The 20,412-nt window shown below is 50.8% G+C and overlaps 4 protein-coding genes across 4 annotated transcripts; all 4 read right to left on the bottom strand.

Annotated features, from left to right (window-relative positions):
• Nucleotides 1–381: 381 nt before the first annotated feature.
• Nucleotides 382–3,226, bottom strand: LOC146762549 (inositol 1,4,5-trisphosphate receptor-interacting protein-like 1). Its single transcript, XM_085546621.1, has one exon. The coding sequence runs from the start codon at nucleotides 2,112–2,114 to the stop codon at nucleotides 465–467; it is 1,650 nt and encodes a 549-aa protein (XP_085402747.1). The 5' UTR covers nucleotides 2,115–3,226; the 3' UTR covers nucleotides 382–464.
• Nucleotides 3,227–5,208: 1,982 nt separating this feature from the next.
• Nucleotides 5,209–8,035, bottom strand: LOC146762550 (inositol 1,4,5-trisphosphate receptor-interacting protein-like 1). Its single transcript, XM_085536796.1, has one exon. It carries the CDS (start codon nucleotides 7,646–7,648, stop codon nucleotides 5,999–6,001), a length of 1,650 nt encoding a protein of 549 aa, XP_085392922.1. The 5' UTR covers nucleotides 7,649–8,035; the 3' UTR covers nucleotides 5,209–5,998.
• A 2,706-nt stretch (nucleotides 8,036–10,741) lies between these two features.
• Nucleotides 10,742–13,574, bottom strand: LOC146762551 (inositol 1,4,5-trisphosphate receptor-interacting protein-like 1). The gene has a single exon (XM_085536797.1). The coding sequence runs from the start codon at nucleotides 13,185–13,187 to the stop codon at nucleotides 11,532–11,534; it is 1,656 nt and encodes a 551-aa protein (XP_085392923.1). The 5' UTR covers nucleotides 13,188–13,574; the 3' UTR covers nucleotides 10,742–11,531.
• Nucleotides 13,575–16,280: 2,706 nt separating this feature from the next.
• LOC146762552 (inositol 1,4,5-trisphosphate receptor-interacting protein-like 1) lies at nucleotides 16,281–19,831 on the bottom strand. Its single transcript, XM_085546629.1, has one exon. The coding sequence runs from the start codon at nucleotides 18,718–18,720 to the stop codon at nucleotides 17,071–17,073; it is 1,650 nt and encodes a 549-aa protein (XP_085402755.1). The 5' UTR covers nucleotides 18,721–19,831; the 3' UTR covers nucleotides 16,281–17,070.
• Between the last annotated feature and the right edge of the window lie 581 nt (nucleotides 19,832–20,412).

Here is a 20,412-nt window from a genome sequence, read left to right on the forward strand (position 1 = left end):
CTATCAACAGCCCCTGCCTACTCAAAGGACAGAAATGTGTCCAAGTCCTCTTGCTGTACCCTGAGCCTGAGCTCAATCCAGAGGACTCTGCAAGAGGTGGTTGTCAGCCAGAGCTTGCAGAAGCAGACAGAGGGCCTCAAATCGCACCGCACTGTTGACAGTCGAGTCATAGCTACCCAGGCTTCTCTCACCAGTTCCTGGAACCAGGTTGCAGTTTTCTCCGTATCCTGGAGAGTCTGTAGGAGGCTGAGCATCTTCTCTCTCCCCAGGTGGTCCTCAGGGTGGTGAAGGAAGGACAGTGTAGTCTCACATCAGCTGCTCCCTTGTGCATATTCAGTTCAGCACTCTGGCTACCGCACTGTTGGTTTGTTGTGGAGAAAACACTGGGGAGCAATTCCGACTGCCTGCTGAGTGGTGTCTTCTCCATGTCCAGAGTGCTGGTCCGTAGGACAAGTGGGCGTCTCTCAATTGCTATCGATCAGCAGGCCTGTGAGCCGATCTTGCAGCTCCTGCAACTCCTGCAGTGCCTGCTCATAGCTGTCTGGATCTTGCACCAGGTGCTGGAGGAGGTTGAGCGGTTGGGACGCTCGGAATTCCTGCGGCAAGATAATCTCCGCAGGCACGTCCTCATTTCCTATGAGGAAATGGTTCAGGCGTTTTTCCTCCACACAGCAGCGCAGGTAGCGCAAGATGTCATCCATCCGCTGCAGGAAATAGCTCACATGCCAGCCTTCCGGAGGGATGGCAGTCAGGAGGTGCATGATCACTGTCCTCAGTTGGTAGGGAGAAAAATTCTGGCCCGCCAGGATGTGGGCACCCACTTGCACGTATCTGAGGTTGTTGAAAGTGTTCCCCTGGTCATGGGTGGCTATGTGCTGGAAAAACTTTTCCTCAGCCACCGCACAACTCTGTGGCCAGGTTGTGCTGGGGGTAAAAGCAGCCTCTGTCTCCTGGCTGCTCAGAAAGATGTCCGTATTCTCTTGCTGGACGCCAAATACGGTCTCAGCAACGAAGTCTGTTTTGTGGATGTCTGTCAGATGAATCCTGCAGGAGCGCCCGGAGAACCCCACACTCATAGTGCATGTCTCTGCCTCAGGCATGTATTTCCAGGCATTTGTGATCAGCACCTGGAACCATCGGGCAGTCTTCTCCGCGTCTAGGTAGGCGTCCTTGCAGAAGTCACGTAGCAGGCTGGGCTGCTGATCTCCCAGCTCTTCCTCGGAGGTGTGGAGAAAGCACCGCATACCCATCTCCTGCTCCCTCCCGCACGTGCATTCCAGATCTACACGGATGCGGGAGTTCCTTGCTGGCAGCTCCCCTGCGGCACCCAGATCGAGGTGGAAAACGTGCCCACGGGGGGCCGACAGGGGCACAAGCAGGCGGAACATGGGTTCACCCTCAGGGGGACACCAGCCTTCATAGGCACTGCCCACCCCGATGGGGTGCTCTGGCACCGGAAAGAAAGTATCTGACACCAGATACTGGCATAAGTTGATGAGGCGACCAAAGAGGAGGAGGACCTGCTCACAGTTATCTCGATGAATTTGCTCTGGCCAGAGCACATCAGCACGGAGAAGATTACTCCCCTCCTCTTCCGCTTTCTCCTGCTGCACCTCCGGTTCCCGTTGCTCCTCCTGCTGCTCCTGCTGACGGATGGAGCTCTCCTCATCACTGATGTCTTCAGTTCTCTGGAACTTTTTACAGATCTTCCACATGAACCAGAGAAAAAGGAAGAGAATGCAAACAACACTGCAAACCTTCCAGTAAGGCAACACAGACAAGAGCAAGGCTTGAATATCCACCCTGCTCTTCTCCAGGTTGCTCTCTTCTAATTGTGGAAGCGGAAGCGGAAGCTTTGCCATCCGCTTTCGCAGAAACACCTGACGCATGCGTTCCAGAAGGCTGCAAACCTTCCCGTAAGGCAACACAGAGGACAAGGCTCGAATGCCTATCCAGCTCTGCCCCAGGTTCTCTACGTGCTGCCACTGCAGTGTCATCTGCTCTTGCAGAAACACCTCACGCTCACGCATGCGTTCAAGCGTTTCCGCATCCAACTCATCACCAACGAAAGCCACTGTCCGCGCCAACAAGGCGAAGAAAAACGCCAAAGCCATGATCTGGAAGAGATGAGAGAGGGGAGGTCAGTGAGAGGGGCTGGGTGGGAGCTCGAGCACGGCTGGGGGAGCGGGGCCAGGAGCCACACACAGCCCCTGGGCTCAGGTAGGAGCGGGGCCGAGGGAGCTGGGAGGCAGCGGGGGCTGAGGCCAGCGCCGCTGCCGGCTGCCCAGAGAGCCGCTCACAGGCTCCCCTGAGCGCTCGCTGCCGGCACTGCAGGCTCCCAAAGCCCTCGCGGGCCGCAGGTCGCGCCCGGCCCAGCACAGCCTTCCCCCTGCTGCTGCACTCACCGCTGGCCCAGGCCAAAGTGCAGCAGCGCTGCCCGCTGCTGGCCTCGATGCCAGCCCCGCATTGTGACGCGCTGTGCCGTCACAGACGCCCCATCCCCACCCTTCGGCCCCACCCTTCGGCCCCCCCTCAGCTGCCCTGGGCCTCCATGGCCGCGGCATCGGCCCTGTTCTGAGGCACGTGGCCGGACTGGATTGCCTTTGTTTCCCTCGGCTTTTACTGCAGAGAAAGCAGTTGGCTTCATATATCGTACTACTCTAAGGGGCGATTACAGATTAAACACATCTTGTTCTTCACCTGATTTTTTGGGTTGCATTTGCTTCAATTTCTTCAGATTTTGTTGATGCAATATTCTTTTTATTATTTTCCGCAGATGTAGCTCTTCTAAGCCTGTTCAGGTCCACTTTAAATCTCAGTTTTTGTCCACTCTGGACTTCTTGACTCAAGAGAGGGATCTCTGAGACGAGTGTGTTTCAGCCTATCTGCAGTGCAGTAAATCAAGTGGGCCTGTCCATCTTGAGCCTTGTCTATGTTTTTCTGAGTTCCCAGGGTCTCCCTTAGGTTTGCCTGCAGTTAGATTAGTTTTCACCAATTCTTTTACTCCTTTAAGGGATCACGACAGACTAAATAGCACACATTATGGGCAACTCTTAATGAGTATTACTGGATATTCCAGGATCTGAATCAGAACTGTAGTCTCTTGTTTATGTGAATCTTCATTCCATGTAGTTTTAAAATTTTCTTAAATAGCGTTAATTGGAGTAAATAATTCTGATCTTAATAAGCAAGTTCCTGAGATGTATATTGCTGACAAGAATTGTAAGGCTTTTGATACTGTCCCCCGTGACATCCTTAGAACAAAGCTGAGGAAGTATGGGATAGATGAGTGGACAGTGAAGTGGGTTGAGAATTGGCTGACTGGCAGAGTGCAGAGGGTTGTCGCTGGCGGTGCGGTGTCCGGTTGGAGGCCTGTAACTAGCGGTGTCCCCCAGGGGTCTGTACTGGGTCCGGTCTTGTTCAACATCTTCATCAACGACCTTGATGAGGACCTTGATGACCACCCTCAGCAAGTTTGCTGATGACACGTAGTTGGGAGGATTGGCTGACACGCCTGAAGGCCGTGCTGCCATTCAGCGAGACCTGGACAGGCTGGAGAGCTGGGCAGTAAGAAACCGGATGAGGTTTAACAAAAGCAAGTGTAGAGTCTTGCACCTGGGTAGAAATAATTGCATGCACCAGTACAGGCTGGAGGAAGACCTGCTGGAGAGGCGCTCTGCTGAGAGGAACCTGGGCGTCCTGGTGGACGACAGATTGACCATGAGCCAGCAGTGTGCCCTTGTAGCCAAAAAAGCCAATGGCATACTGGGGTGTATTAAAAAGAGCGTGTCCAGCAGGTCGAAGGAGGTGATCCTCCCCCTCTACTCTGCCCTGGTGAGGCCTCATCTGGAATATTGTGTCCAGTTCTGGGCTCCCCAGGACAAAAAAGACAGGGATCTCTTGGAAAGAGTCCAGCGGAGGGCCACTAAGATGGTGAAGGGCCTGGAGCATCTCCCCTATGAGGAGAGACTTAGGGAACTGGGTCTGTTTAGCCTTGAGAAAAGAAGGCTGAGAAAGGACTTGATCCATGTTTATAAATACCTGAGGTGTGGGAGCCATAGTGGTGAGGCTGGTCTCTTTTCAGTAGTGCGTGGGGATAGGACTAGGGGTAATGGGATGAAAGTACAGCATAGGAAGTTCCGCACGAATGTGCGGTTGAACTTCTTTTCATGTGAGTGTGACAGAGCACTGGAACAGGCTGCCCAGGGAGGGGGTGGAGTCTCCTTCTCTGGAGACATTCAAGACCCGCCTGGACGCCTACCTGTGCGACGTGGTGTAGGGAGCCTGCTTTGGCAGGGGGGTTGGATTCGATAATCTCTGGAGGTCCCTTCCAACCCCTACAATTCTGTGATTCTGTGAAATAATGGTGGTCTTACCTAAAGTCTGAAAACCAAAATTTCTTCCCTCCTAATGGCTGTTAAATGATTCTTGGACTCAAGAAATAGTGTGGCTAACAGGAACCCATGTCACTTTCTAGATTACTTCCTTCAACATGCTATAACAGAATGGTGGCACATGTGAAGGACTGTATAGAGAAGGAAGAAATGAGTGTTCCTTTGGCTTACAGATCAACACTTTTTACTTCTCTCTCCAGTTAAAAGCATGGGAACAGTTACGGTCTTTGGCCTAGCTGGCGGTTTTTAGTTGCTTTGTATTTGCTTAGTTGCTACAGAATTTTTGATGAGTGGGAGGAAAGTCAGCTGCAATGACATTGGTTTACCCCGCCTTAAGTCAGATTAATGTATTTGTGTTACTTTTTTTCTGTGCTGATGTCAGTGCCAGCTCTGCAGAAAAGGGGGTCCTGGCCACGCCTTCACCACGAACCTAAGTTACAAAGCCCAAAATAATGTCTAATGAACATAGTCAAGCTTAAAGCTGGCTTCTGCGATTGTTAGTCTCAGCTTGCCATCCACCAGTGTCCCAAAGCTGATGCATTAGTTTGACCAAAAGAAGGGCACATATACCACAAGTTTGGTTTGTTTTTTAATTTTTATTAATTTTTATAATTTTTATAAAATTTTATAATTTTTATAAAATTTTATAAATTTTTATAATTTTTATAAAATTTTATAAATTTTTATAATTTTTATAAAATTTTATAATTTTTTATAATTTTTATGAAATTTTATAAATTTTTATTGAATTTTTATTAAAACATATACATTGATGAAATATCAATGTATATGTTTTAATAATATGCATTTTCTGATCTACATTAACTATATTTAACTATTTAACTATATCTTCAGTGTGGACAAAGATGATTCTTCTTCACTCCATGTGGTCCCGGCATCTAAAAACCTGGACTAACATGGCATATGTAGAAATGCCGGTGGCTACCAGGATATGGGTCTAGCTGTCTCTGTCTCCTGGCTGCTCGGATAGATGTCTTCATGGTCTTGCTGTACTCCAAACGCTGCCTTAAGTAAGCAGCTTCTTTTGAAATCCATCAAATGTAGCCTGCTGTAGCGGCTGTTTCCCAAAGAAGTCTCTGCATCGCTGTATCGCATCTCTGTGGCCTCCTCGTGCTTCTGCTATCAACAGCCCCTGCCTACTCAAAGGACAGAAATGTGTCCAAGTCCTCTTGCTGTACCCTGAGCCTGAGCTCAATCCAGAGGACTCTGCAAGAGGTGGTTGTCAGCCAGAGCTTGCAGAAGCAGACAGAGGGCCTCAAATCGCACCGCACTGTTGACAGTCGAGTCATAGCTACCCAGGCTTCTCTCACCAGTTCCTGGAACCAGGTTGCAGTTTTCTCCGTATCCTGGAGAGTCTGTAGGAGGCTGAGCATCTTCTCTCTCCCCAGGTGGTCCTCAGGGTGGTGAAGGAAGGACAGTGTAGTCTCACATCAGCTGCTCCCTTGTGCATATTCAGTTCAGCACTCTGGCTACCGCACTGTTGGTTTGTTGTGGAGAAAACATTGGGGAGCAATTCCGACTGCCTGCTGAGTGGTGTCTTCTCCATGTCCAGAGTGCTGGTCTGTAGGACAAGTGGGCGTCTCTCAATTGCTATCGATCAGCAGGCCTGTGAGCCGATCTTGCAGCTCCTGCAACTCCTGCAGTGCCTGCTCATAGCTGTCTGGATCTTGCACCAGGTGCTGGAGGAGGTTGAGCGGTTGGGACGCTCGGAATTCCTGCGGCAAGATAATCTCCGCAGGCACGTCCTCATTTTCTATGAGGAAATGGTTCAGGCGTTTTTCCTCCACACAGCAGCGCAGGTAGCGCAAGATGTCATCCATCCGCTGCAGGAAATAGCTCACATGCCAGCCTTCCGGAGGGATGGCAGTCAGGAGGTGCATGATCACTGTCCTCAGTTGGTAGGGAGAAAAATTCTGGCCCGCCAGGATGTGGGCACCCACTTGCACGTATCTGAGGTTGTTGAAAGTGTTCCCCTGGTCATGGGTGGCTATGTGCTGGAAAAACTTTTCCTCAGCCACCGCACAACTCTGTGGCCAGGTTGTGCTGGGGGTAAAAGCAGCCTCTGTCTCCTGGCTGCTCAGAAAGATGTCCGTATTCTCTTGCTGGACGCCAAATACGGTCTCAGCAACGAAGTCTGTTTTGTGGATGTCTGTCAGATGAATCCTGCAGGAGCGCCCGGAGAACCCCACACTCATAGTGCATGTCTCTGCCTCAGGCATGTATTTCCAGGCATTTGTGATCAGCACCTGGAACCATCGGGCAGTCTTCTCCGCGTCTAGGTAGGCGTCCTTGCAGAAGTCACGTAGCAGGCTGGGCTGCTGATCTCCCAGCTCTTCCTCGGAGGTGTGGAGAAAGCACCGCATACCCATCTCCTGCTCCCTCCCGCACGTGCATTCCAGATCTACACGGATGCGGGAGTTCCTTGCTGGCAGCTCCCCTGCGGCACCCAGATCGAGGTGGAAAACGTGCCCACGGGGGGCCGACAGGGGCACAAGCAGGCGGAACATGGGTTCACCCTCAGGGGGACACCAGCCTTCATAGGCACTGCCCACCCCGATGGGGTGCTCTGGCACCGGAAAGAAAGTATCTGACACCAGATACTGGCATAAGTTGATGAGGCGACCAAAGAGGAGGAGGACCTGCTCACAGTTATCTCGATGAATTTGCTCTGGCCAGAGCACATCAGCACGGAGAAGATTACTCCCCTCCTCTTCCGCTTTCTCCTGCTGCACCTCCGGTTCCCGTTGCTCCTCCTGCTGCTCCTGCTGACGGATGGAGCTCTCCTCATCACTGATGTCTTCAGTTCTCTGGAACTTTTTACAGATCTTCCACATGAACCAGAGAAAAAGGAAGAGAATGCAAACAACACTGCAAACCTTCCAGTAAGGCAACACAGACAAGAGCAAGGCTTGAATATCCACCCTGCTCTTCTCCAGGTTGCTCTCTTCTAATTGTGGAAGCGGAAGCGGAAGCTTTGCCATCCGCTTTCGCAGAAACACCTGACGCATGCGTTCCAGAAGGCTGCAAACCTTCCCGTAAGGCAACACAGAGGACAAGGCTCGAATGCCTATCCAGCTCTGCCCCAGGTTCTCTACGTGCTGCCACTGCAGTGTCATCTGCTCTTGCAGAAACACCTCACGCTCACGCATGCGTTCAAGCGTTTCCGCATCCAACTCATCACCAACGAAAGCCACTGTCCGCGCCAACAAGGCGAAGAAAAACGCCAAAGCCATGATCTGGAAGAGATGAGAGAGGGGAGGTCAGTGAGAGGGGCTGGGTGGGAGCTCGAGCACGGCTGGGGGAGCGGGGCCAGGAGCCACACACAGCCCCTGGGCTCAGGTAGGAGCGGGGCCGAGGGAGCTGGGAGGCAGCGGGGGCTGAGGCCAGCGCCGCTGCCGGCTGCCCAGAGAGCCGCTCACAGGCTCCCCTGAGCGCTCGCTGCCGGCACTGCAGGCTCCCAAAGCCCTCGCGGGCCGCAGGTCGCGCCCGGCCCAGCACAGCCTTCCCCCTGCTGCTGCACTCACCGCTGGCCCAGGCCAAAGTGCAGCAGCGCTGCCCGCTGCTGGCCTCGATGCCAGCCCCGCATTGTGACGCGCTGTGCCGTCACAGACGCCCCATCCCCACCCTTCGACCCCACCCTTCGGCCCCCCTCAGCTGCCCTGGGCCTCCATGGCCGCGGCATCGGCCCTGTTCTGAGGCACGTGGCCGGACTGGATTGCCTTTGTTTCCCTCGGCTTTTACTGCAGAGAAAGCAGTTGGCTTCATATATCGTACTACTCTAAGGGGCGATTACAGATTAAACACATCTTGTTCTTCACCTGATTTTTTGGGTTGCATTTGCTTCAATTTCTTCAGATTTTGTTGATGCAATATTCTTTTTATTATTTTCCGCAGATGTAGCTCTTCTAAGCCTGTTCAGGTCCACTTTAAATCTCAGTTTTTGTCCACTCTGGACTTCTTGACTCAAGAGAGGGATCTCTGAGACGAGTGTGTTTCAGCCTATCTGCAGTGCAGTAAATCAAGTGGGCCTGTCCATCTTGAGCCTTGTCTATGTTTTTCTGAGTTCCCAGGGTCTCCCTTAGGTTTGCCTGCAGTTAGATTAGTTTTCACCAATTCTTTTACTCCTTTAAGGGATCACGACAGACTAAATAGCACACATTATGGGCAACTCTTAATGAGTATTACTGGATATTCCAGGATCTGAATCAGAACTGTAGTCTCTTGTTTATGTGAATCTTCATTCCATGTAGTTTTAAAATTTTCTTAAATAGCGTTAATTGGAGTAAATAATTCTGATCTTAATAAGCAAGTTCCTGAGATGTATATTGCTGACAAGAATTGTAAGGCTTTTGATACTGTCCCCCGTGACATCCTTAGAACAAAGCTGAGGAAGTATGGGATAGATGAGTGGACAGTGAAGTGGGTTGAGAATTGGCTGACTGGCAGAGTGCAGAGGGTTGTCGCTGGCGGTGCGGTGTCCGGTTGGAGGCCTGTAACTAGCGGTGTCCCCCAGGGGTCTGTACTGGGTCCGGTCTTGTTCAACATCTTCATCAACGACCTTGATGAGGACCTTGATGACCACCCTCAGCAAGTTTGCTGATGACACGTAGTTGGGAGGATTGGCTGACACGCCTGAAGGCCGTGCTGCCATTCAGCGAGACCTGGACAGGCTGGAGAGCTGGGCAGTAAGAAACCGGATGAGGTTTAACAAAAGCAAGTGTAGAGTCTTGCACCTGGGTAGAAATAATTGCATGCACCAGTACAGGCTGGAGGAAGACCTGCTGGAGAGGCGCTCTGCTGAGAGGAACCTGGGCGTCCTGGTGGACGACAGATTGACCATGAGCCAGCAGTGTGCCCTTGTAGCCAAAAAAGCCAATGGCATACTGGGGTGTATTAAAAAGAGCGTGTCCAGCAGGTCGAAGGAGGTGATCCTCCCCCTCTACTCTGCCCTGGTGAGGCCTCATCTGGAATATTGTGTCCAGTTCTGGGCTCCCCAGGACAAAAAAGACAGGGATCTCTTGGAAAGAGTCCAGCGGAGGGCCACTAAGATGGTGAAGGGCCTGGAGCATCTCCCCTATGAGGAGAGACTTAGGGAACTGGGTCTGTTTAGCCTTGAGAAAAGAAGGCTGAGAAAGGACTTGATCCATGTTTATAAATACCTGAGGTGTGGGAGCCATAGTGGTGAGGCTGGTCTCTTTTCAGTAGTGCGTGGGGATAGGACTAGGGGTAATGGGATGAAAGTACAGCATAGGAAGTTCCGCACGAATGTGCGGTTGAACTTCTTTACATGTGAGTGTGACAGAGCACTGGAACAGGCTGCCCAGGGAGGGGGTGGAGTCTCCTTCTCTGGAGACATTCAAGACCCGCCTGGACGCCTACCTGTGCGACGTGGTGTAGGGAGCCTGCTTTGGCAGGGGGGTTGGATTCGATAATCTCTGGAGGTCCCTTCCAACCCCTACAATTCTGTGATTCTGTGAAATAATGGTGGTCTTACCTAAAGTCTGAAAACCAAAATTTCTTCCCTCCTAATGGCTGTTAAATGATTCTTGGACTCAAGAAATAGTGTGGCTAACAGGAACCCATGTCACTTTCTAGATTACTTCCTTCAACATGCTATAACAGAATGGTGGCACATGTGAAGGACTGTATAGAGAAGGAAGAAATGAGTGTTCCTTTGGCTTACAGATCAACACTTTTTACTTCTCTCTCCAGTTAAAAGCATGGGAACAGTTACGGTCTTTGGCCTAGCTGGCGGTTTTTAGTTGCTTTGTATTTGCTTAGTTGCTACAGAATTTTTGATGAGTGGGAGGAAAGTCAGCTGCAATGACATTGGTTTACCCCGCCTTAAGTCAGATTAATGTATTTGTGTTACTTTTTTTCTGTGATGATGTCAGTGCCAGCTCTGCAGAAAAGGGGGTCCTGGCCACGCCTTCACCACGAACCTAAGTTACAAAGCCCAAAATAATGTCTAATGAACATAGTCAAGCTTAAAGCTGGCTTCTGCGATTGTTAGTCTCAGCTTGCCATCCACCAGTGTCCCAAAGCTGATGCATTAGTTTGACCAAAAGAAGGGCACATATACCACAAGTTTGGTTTGTTTTTTAATTTTTATTAATTTTTATAATTTTTATAAAATTTTATAATTTTTATAAAATTTTATAAATTTTTATAATTTTTATAAAATTTTATAAATTTTTATAATTTTTATAAAATTTTATAATTTTTTATAATTTTTATGAAATTTTATAAATTTTTATTGAATTTTTATTAAAACATATACATTGATGAAATATCAATGTATATGTTTTAATAATATGCATTTTCTGATCTACATTAACTATATTTAACTATTTAACTATATCTTCAGTGTGGACAAAGATGATTCTTCTTCACTCCATGTGGTCCCGGCATCTAAAAACCTGGACTAACATGGCATATGTAGAAATGCCGGTGGCTACCAGGATATGGGTCTAGCTGTCTCTGTCTCCTGGCTGCTCGGATAGATGTCTTCATGGTCTTGCTGTACTCCAAACGCTGCCTTAAGTAAGCAGCTTCTTTTGAAATCCATCAAATGTAGCCTGCTGTAGCGGCTGTTTCCCAAAGAAGTCTCTGCATCGCTGTATCGCATCTCTGTGGCCTCCTCGTGCTTCTGCTATCAACAGCCCCTGCCTACTCAAAGGACAGAAATGTGTCCAAGTCCTCTTGCTGTACCCTGAGCCTGAGCTCAATCCAGAGGACTCTGCAAGAGGTGGTTGTCAGCCAGAGCTTGCAGAAGCAGACAGAGGGCCTCAAATCGCACCGCACTGTTGACAGTCGAGTCATAGCTACCCAGGCTTCTCTCACCAGTTCCTGGAACCAGGTTGCAGTTTTCTCCGTATCCTGGAGAGTCTGTAGGAGGCTGAGCATCTTCTCTCTCCCCAGGTGGTCCTCAGGGTGGTGAAGGAAGGACAGTGTAGTCTCACATCAGCTGCTCCCTTGTGCATATTCAGTTCAGCACTCTGGCTACCGCACTGTTGGTTTGTTGTGGAGAAAACATTGGGGAGCAATTCCGACTGCCTGCTGAGTGGTGTCTTCTCCATGTCCAGAGTGCTGGTCTGTAGGACAAGTGGGCGTCTCTCAATTGCTATCGATCAGCAGGCCTGTGAGCCGATCTTGCAGCTCCTGCAACTCCTGCAGTGCCTGCTCATAGCTGTCTGGATCTTGCACCAGGTGCTGGAGGAGGTTGAGCGGTTGGGACGCTCGGAATTCCTGTGGCAAGATAATCTCCGCAGGCACGTCCTCATTTCCTATGAGGAAATGGTTCAGGCGTTTTTCCTCCACACAGCAGCGCAGGTAGCGCAAGATGTCATCCATCCGCTGCAGGAAATAGCTCACATGCCAGCCTTCCGGAGGGATGGCAGTCAGGAGGTGCATGATCACTGTCCTCAGTTGGTAGGGAGAAAAATTCTGGCCCGCCAGGATGTGGGCACCCACTTGCACGTATCTGAGGTTGTTGAAAGTGTTCCCCTGGTCATGGGTGGCTATGTGCTGGAAAAACTTTTCCTCAGCCACCGCACAACTCTGTGGCCAGGTTGTGCTGGGGGTAAAAGCAGCCTCTGTCTCCTGGCTGCTCAGAAAGATGTCCGTATTCTCTTGCTGGACGCCAAATACGGTCTCAGCAACGAAGTCTGTTTTGTGGATGTCTGTCAGATGAATCCTGCAGGAGCGCCCGGAGAACCCCACACTCATAGTGCATGTCTCTGCCTCAGGCATGTATTTCCAGGCATTTGTGATCAGCACCTGGAACCATCGGGCAGTCTTCTCCGCGTCTAGGTAGGCGTCCTTGCAGAAGTCACGTAGCAGGCTGGGCTGCTGATCTCCCAGCTCTTCCTCGGAGGTGTGGAGAAAGCACCGCATACCCATCTCCTGCTCCCTCCCGCACGTGCATTCCAGATCTACACGGATGCGGGAGTTCCTTGCTGGCAGCTCCCCTGCGGCACCCAGATCGAGGTGGAAAACGTGCCCACGGGGGGCCGACAGGGGCACAAGCAGGCGGAACATGGGTTCACCCTCAGGGGGACACCAGCCTTCATAGGCACTGCCCACCCCGATGGGGTGCTCTGGCACCGGAAAGAAAGTATCTGACACCAGATACTGGCATAAGTTGATGAGGCGACCAAAGAGGAGGAGGACCTGCTCACAGTTATCTCGATGAATTTGCTCTGGCCAGAGCACATCAGCACGGAGAAGATTACTCCCCTCCTCTTCCGCTTTCTCCTGCTGCACCTCCGGTTCCCGTTGCTCCTCCTGCTGCTCCTGCTGACGGATGGAGCTCTCCTCATCACTGATGTCTTCAGTTCTCTGGAACTTTTTACAGATCTTCCACATGAACCAGAGAAAAAGGAAGAGAATGCAAACAACACTGCAAACCTTCCAGTAAGGCAACACAGACAAGAGCAAGGCTTGAATATCCACCCTGCTCTTCTCCAGGTTGCTCTCTTCTAATTGTGGAAGCGGAAGCGGAAGCGGAAGCTTTGCCATCCGCTTTCGCAGAAACACCTGACGCATGCGTTCCAGAAGGCTGCAAACCTTCCCGTAAGGCAACACAGAGGACAAGGCTCGAATGCCTATCCAGCTCTGCCCCAGGTTCTCTACGTGCTGCCACTGCAGTGTCATCTGCTCTTGCAGAAACACCTCACGCTCACGCATGCGTTCAAGCGTTTCCGCATCCAACTCATCACCAACGAAAGCCACTGTCCGCGCCAACAAGGCGAAGAAAAACGCCAAAGCCATGATCTGGAAGAGATGAGAGAGGGGAGGTCAGTGAGAGGGGCTGGGTGGGAGCTCGAGCACGGCTGGGGGAGCGGGGCCAGGAGCCACACACAGCCCCTGGGCTCAGGTAGGAGCGGGGCCGAGGGAGCTGGGAGGCAGCGGGGGCTGAGGCCAGCGCCGCTGCCGGCTGCCCAGAGAGCCGCTCACAGGCTCCCCTGAGCGCTCGCTGCCGGCACTGCAGGCTCCCAAAGCCCTCGCGGGCCGCAGGTCGCGCCCGGCCCAGCACAGCCTTCCCCCTGCTGCTGCACTCACCGCTGGCCCAGGCCAAAGTGCAGCAGCGCTGCCCGCTGCTGGCCTCGATGCCAGCCCCGCATTGTGACGCGCTGTGCCGTCACAGACGCCCCATCCCCACCCTTCGACCCCACCCTTCGGCCCCCCTCAGCTGCCCTGGGCCTCCATGGCCGCGGCATCGGCCCTGTTCTGAGGCACGTGGCCGGACTGGATTGCCTTTGTTTCCCTCGGCTTTTACTGCAGAGAAAGCAGTTGGCTTCATATATCGTACTACTCTAAGGGGCGATTACAGATTAAACACATCTTGTTCTTCACCTGATTTTTTGGGTTGCATTTGCTTCAATTTCTTCAGATTTTGTTGATGCAATATTCTTTTTATTATTTTCCGCAGATGTAGCTCTTCTAAGCCTGTTCAGGTCCACTTTAAATCTCAGTTTTGGTCCACTCTGGACTTCTTGACTCAAGAGAGGGATCTCTGAGACGAGTGTGTTTCAGCCTATCTGCAGTGCAGTAAATCAAGTGGGCCTGTCCATCTTGAGCCTTGTCTATGTTTTTCTGAGTTCCCAGGGTCTCCCTTAGGTTTGCCTGCAGTTAGATTAGTTTTCACCAATTCTTTTACTCCTTTAAGGGATCACGACAGACTAAATAGCACACATTATGGGCAACTCTTAATGAGTATTACTGGATATTCCAGGATCTGAATCAGAACTGTAGTCTCTTGTTTATGTGAATCTTCATTCCATGTAGTTTTAAAATTTTCTTAAATAGCGTTAATTGGAGTAAATAATTCTGATCTTAATAAGCAAGTTCCTGAGATGTATATTGCTGACAAGAATTGTAAGGCTTTTGATACTGTCCCCCGTGACATCCTTAGAACAAAGCTGAGGAAGTATGGGATAGATGAGTGGACAGTGAAGTGGGTTGAGAATTGGCTGACTGGCAGAGTGCAGAGGGTTGTCGCTGGCGGTGCGGTGTCCGGTTGGAGGCCTGTAACTAGCGGTGTCCCCCAGGGGTCTGTACTGGGTCCGGTCTTGTTCAACATCTTCATCAACGACCTTGATGAGGACCTTGATGACCACCCTCAGCAAGTTTGCTGATGACACGTAGTTGGGAGGATTGGCTGACACGCCTGAAGGCCGTGCTGCCATTCAGCGAGACCTGGACAGGCTGGAGAGCTGGGCAGTAAGAAACCGGATGAGGTTTAACAAAAGCAAGTGTAGAGTCTTGCACCTGGGTAGAAATAATTGCATGCACCAGTACAGGCTGGAGGAAGACCTGCTGGAGAGGCGCTCTGCTGAGAGGAACCTGGGCGTCCTGGTGGACGACAGATTGACCATGAGCCAGCAGTGTGCCCTTGTAGCCAAAAAAGCCAATGGCATACTGGGGTGTATTAAAAAGAGCGTGTCCAGCAGGTCGAAGGAGGTGATCCTCCCCCTCTACTCTGCCCTGGTGAGGCCTCATCTGGAATATTGTGTCCAGTTCTGGGCTCCCCAGGACAAAAAAGACAGGGATCTCTTGGAAAGAGTCCAGCAGAGGGCCACTAAGATGGTGAAGGGCCTGGAGCATCTCCCCTATGAGGAGAGACTTAGGGAACTGGGTCTGTTTAGCCTTGAGAAAAGAAGGCTGAGAAAGGACTTGATCCATGTTTATAAATACCTGAGGTGTGGGAGCCATAGTGGTGAGGCTGGTCTCTTTTCAGTAGTGCGTGGGGATAGGACTAGGGGTAATGGGATGAAAGTACAGCATAGGAAGTTCCGCACGAATGTGCGGTTGAACTTCTTTACATGTGAGTGTGACAGAGCACTGGAACAGGCTGCCCAGGGAGGGGGTGGAGTCTCCTTCTCTGGAGACATTCAAGACCCGCCTGGACGCCTACCTGTGCGACGTGGTGTAGGGAGCCTGCTTTGGCAGGGGGGTTGGATTCGATAATCTCTGGAGGTCCCTTCCAACCCCTACAATTCTGTGATTCTGTGAAATAATGGTGGTCTTACCTAAAGTCTGAAAACCAAAATTTCTTCCCTCCTAATGGCTGTTAAATGATTCTTGGACTCAAGAAATAGTGTGGCTAACAGGAACCCATGTCACTTTCTAGATTACTTCCTTCAACATGCTATAACAGAATGGTGGCACATGTGAAGGACTGTATAGAGAAGGAAGAAATGAGTGTTCCTTTGGCTTACAGATCAACACTTTTTACTTCTCTCTCCAGTTAAAAGCATGGGAACAGTTACGGTCTTTGGCCTAGCTGGCGGTTTTTAGTTGCTTTGTATTTGCTTAGTTGCTACAGAATTTTTGATGAGTGGGAGGAAAGTCAGCTGCAATGACATTGGTTTACCCCGCCTTAAGTCAGATTAATGTATTTGTGTTACTTTTTTTCTGTGCTGATGTCAGTGCCAGCTCTGCAGAAAAGGGGGTCCTGGCCACGCCTTCACCACGAACCTAAGTTACAAAGCCCAAAATAATGTCTAATGAACATAGTCAAGCTTAAAGCTGGCTTCTGCGATTGTTAGTCTCAGCTTGCCATCCACCAGTGTCCCAAAGCTGATGCATTAGTTTGACCAAAAGAAGGGCACATATACCACAAGTTTGGTTTGTTTTTTAATTTTTATTAATTTTTATAATTTTTATAAAATTTTATAATTTTTATAAAATTTTATAAATTTTTATAATTTTTATAAAATTTTATAAATTTTTATAATTTTTATAAAATTTTATAATTTTTTATAATTTTTATGAAATTTTATAAATTTTTATTGAATTTTTATTAAAACATATACATTGATGAAATATCAATGTATATGTTTTAATAATATGCATTTTCTGATCTACATTAACTATATTTAACTATTTAACTATATCTTCAGTGTGGACAAAGATGATTCTTCTTCACTCCATGTGGTCCCGGCATCTAAAAACCTGGACTAACATGGCATATGTAGAAATGCCGGTGGCTACCAGGATATGGGTCTAGCTGTCTCTGTCTCCTGGCTGCTCGGATAGATGTCTTCATGGTCTTGCTGTACTCCAAACGCTGCCTTAAGTAAGCAGCTTCTTTTGAAATCCATCAAATGTAGCCTGCTGTAGCGGCTGTTTCCCAAAGAAGTCTCTGCATCGCTGTATCGCATCTCTGTGGCCTCCTCGTGCTTCTGCTATCAACAGCCCCTGCCTACTCAAAGGACAGAAATGTGTCCAAGTCCTCTTGCTGTACCCTGAGCCTGAGCTCAATCCAGAGGACTCTGCAAGAGGTGGTTGTCAGCCAGAGCTTGCAGAAGCAGACAGAGGGCCTCAAATCGCACCGCACTGTTGACAGTCGAGTCATAGCTACCCAGGCTTCTCTCACCAGTTCCTGGAACCAGGTTGCAGTTTTCTCCGTATCCTGGAGAGTCTGTAGGAGGCTGAGCATCTTCTCTCTCCCCAGGTGGTCCTCAGGGTGGTGAAGGAAGGACAGTGTAGTCTCACATCAGCTGCTCCCTTGTGCATATTCAGTTCAGCACTCTGGCTACCGCACTGTTGGTTTGTTGTGGAGAAAACATTGGGGAGCAATTCCGACTGCCTGCTGAGTGGTGTCTTCTCCATGTCCAGAGTGCTGGTCTGTAGGACAAGTGGGCGTCTCTCAATTGCTATCGATCAGCAGGCCTGTGAGCCGATCTTGCAGCTCCTGCAACTCCTGCAGTGCCTGCTCATAGCTGTCTGGATCTTGCACCAGGTGCTGGAGGAGGTTGAGCGGTTGGGACGCTCGGAATTCCTGCGGCAAGATAATCTCCGCAGGCACGTCCTCATTTCCTATGAGGAAATGGTTCAGGCGTTTTTCCTCCACACAGCAGCGCAGGTAGCGCAAGATGTCATCCATCCGCTGCAGGAAATAGCTCACATGCCAGCCTTCCGGAGGGATGGCAGTCAGGAGGTGCATGATCACTGTCCTCAGTTGGTAGGGAGAAAAATTCTGGCCCGCCAGGATGTGGGCACCCACTTGCACGTATCTGAGGTTGTTGAAAGTGTTCCCCTGGTCATGGGTGGCTATGTGCTGGAAAAACTTTTCCTCAGCCACCGCACAACTCTGTGGCCAGGTTGTGCTGGGGGTAAAAGCAGCCTCTGTCTCCTGGCTGCTCAGAAAGATGTCCGTATTCTCTTGCTGGACGCCAAATACGGTCTCAGCAACGAAGTCTGTTTTGTGGATGTCTGTCAGATGAATCCTGCAGGAGCGCCCGGAGAACCCCACACTCATAGTGCATGTCTCTGCCTCAGGCATGTATTTCCAGGCATTTGTGATCAGCACCTGGAACCATCGGGCAGTCTTCTCCGCGTCTAGGTAGGCGTCCTTGCAGAAGTCACGTAGCAGGCTGGGCTGCTGATCTCCCAGCTCTTCCTCGGAGGTGTGGAGAAAGCACCGCATACCCATCTCCTGCTCCCTCCCGCACGTGCATTCCAGATCTACACGGATGCGGGAGTTCCTTGCTGGCAGCTCCCCTGCGGCACCCAGATCGAGGTGGAAAACGTGCCCACGGGGGGCCGACAGGGGCACAAGCAGGCGGAACATGGGTTCACCCTCAGGGGGACACCAGCCTTCATAGGCACTGCCCACCCCGATGGGGTGCTCTGGCACCGGAAAGAAAGTATCTGACACCAGATACTGGCATAAGTTGATGAGGCGACCAAAGAGGAGGAGGACCTGCTCACAGTTATCTCGATGAATTTGCTCTGGCCAGAGCACATCAGCACGGAGAAGATTACTCCCCTCCTCTTCCGCTTTCTCCTGCTGCACCTCCGGTTCCCGTTGCTCCTCCTGCTGCTCCTGCTGACGGATGGAGCTCTCCTCATCACTGATGTCTTCAGTTCTCTGGAACTTTTTACAGATCTTCCACATGAACCAGAGAAAAAGGAAGAGAATGCAAACAACACTGCAAACCTTCCAGTAAGGCAACACAGACAAGAGCAAGGCTTGAATATCCACCCTGCTCTTCTCCAGGTTGCTCTCTTCTAATTGTGGAAGCGGAAGCGGAAGCTTTGCCATCCGCTTTCGCAGAAACACCTGACGCATGCGTTCCAGAAGGCTGCAAACCTTCCCGTAAGGCAACACAGAGGACAAGGCTCGAATGCCTATCCAGCTCTGCCCCAGGTTCTCTACGTGCTGCCACTGCAGTGTCATCTGCTCTTGCAGAAACACCTCACGCTCACGCATGCGTTCAAGCGTTTCCGCATCCAACTCATCACCAACGAAAGCCACTGTCCGCGCCAACAAGGCGAAGAAAAACGCCAAAGCCATGATCTGGAAGAGATGAGAGAGGGGAGGTCAGTGAGAGGGGCTGGGTGGGAGCTCGAGCACGGCTGGGGGAGCGGGGCCAGGAGCCACACACAGCCCCTGGGCTCAGGTAGGAGCGGGGCCGAGGGAGCTGGGAGGCAGCGGGGGCTGAGGCCAGCGCCGCTGCCGGCTGCCCAGAGAGCCGCTCACAGGCTCCCCTGAGCGCTCGCTGCCGGCACTGCAGGCTCCCAAAGCCCTCGCGGGCCGCAGGTCGCGCCCGGCCCAGCACAGCCTTCCCCCTGCTGCTGCACTCACCGCTGGCCCAGGCCAAAGTGCAGCAGCGCTGCCCGCTGCTGGCCTCGATGCCAGCCCCGCATTGTGACGCGCTGTGCCGTCACAGACGCCCCATCCCCACCCTTCGGCCCCACCCTTCGGCCCCCCCTCAGCTGCCCTGGGCCTCCATGGCCGCGGCATCGGCCCTGTTCTGAGGCACGTGGCCGGACTGGATTGCCTTTGTTTCCCTCGGCTTTTACTGCAGAGAAAGCAGTTGGCTTCATATATCGTACTACTCTAAGGGGCGATTACAGATTAAACACATCTTGTTCTTCACCTGATTTTTTGGGTTGCATTTGCTTCAATTTCTTCAGATTTTGTTGATGCAATATTCTTTTTATTATTTTCCGCAGATGTAGCTCTTCTAAGCCTGTTCAGGTCCACTTTAAATCTCAGTTTTTGTCCACTCTGGACTTCTTGACTCAAGAGAGGGATCTCTGAGACGAGTGTGTTTCAGCCTATCTGCAGTGCAGTAAATCAAGTGGGCCTGTCCATCTTGAGCCTTGTCTATGTTTTTCTGAGTTCCCAGGGTCTCCCTTAGGTTTGCCTGCAGTTAGATTAGTTTTCACCAATTCTTTTACTCCTTTAAGGGATCACGACAGACTAAATAGCACACATTATGGGCAACTCTTAATGAGTATTACTGGATATTCCAGGATCTGAATCAGAACTGTAGTCTCTTGTTTATGTGAATCTTCATTCCATGTAGTTTTAAAATTTTCTTAAATAGCGTTAATTGGAGTAAATAATTCTGATCTTAATAAGCAAGTTCCTGAGATGTATATTGCTGACAAGAATTGTAAGGCTTTTGATACTGTCCCCCGTGACATCCTTAGAACAAAGCTGAGGAAGTATGGGATAGATGAGTGGACAGTGAAGTGGGTTGAGAATTGGCTGACTGGCAGAGTGCAGAGGGTTGTCGCTGGCGGTGCGGTGTCCGGTTGGAGGCCTGTAACTAGCGGTGTCCCCCAGGGGTCTGTACTGGGTCCGGTCTTGTTCAACATCTTCATCAACGACCTTGATGAGGACCTTGATGACCACCCTCAGCAAGTTTGCTGATGACACGTAGTTGGGAGGATTGGCTGACACGCCTGAAGGCCGTGCTGCCATTCAGCGAGACCTGGACAGGCTGGAGAGCTGGGCAGTAAGAAACCGGATGAGGTTTAACAAAAGCAAGTGTAGAGTCTTGCACCTGGGTAGAAATAATTGCATGCACCAGTACAGGCTGGAGGAAGACCTGCTGGAGAGGCGCTCTGCTGAGAGGAACCTGGGCGTCCTGGTGGACGACAGATTGACCATGAGCCAGCAGTGTGCCCTTGTAGCCAAAAAAGCCAATGGCATACTGGGGTGTATTAAAAAGAGCGTGTCCAGCAGGTCGAAGGA

The sequence above is a fragment of the Coturnix japonica genome, chromosome 1 (assembly GCF_054131305.1).
Source record: "Coturnix japonica strain WE chromosome 1, WE-NBRP24, whole genome shotgun sequence".
Lineage (NCBI taxonomy): Eukaryota > Metazoa > Chordata > Aves > Galliformes > Phasianidae > Coturnix > Coturnix japonica.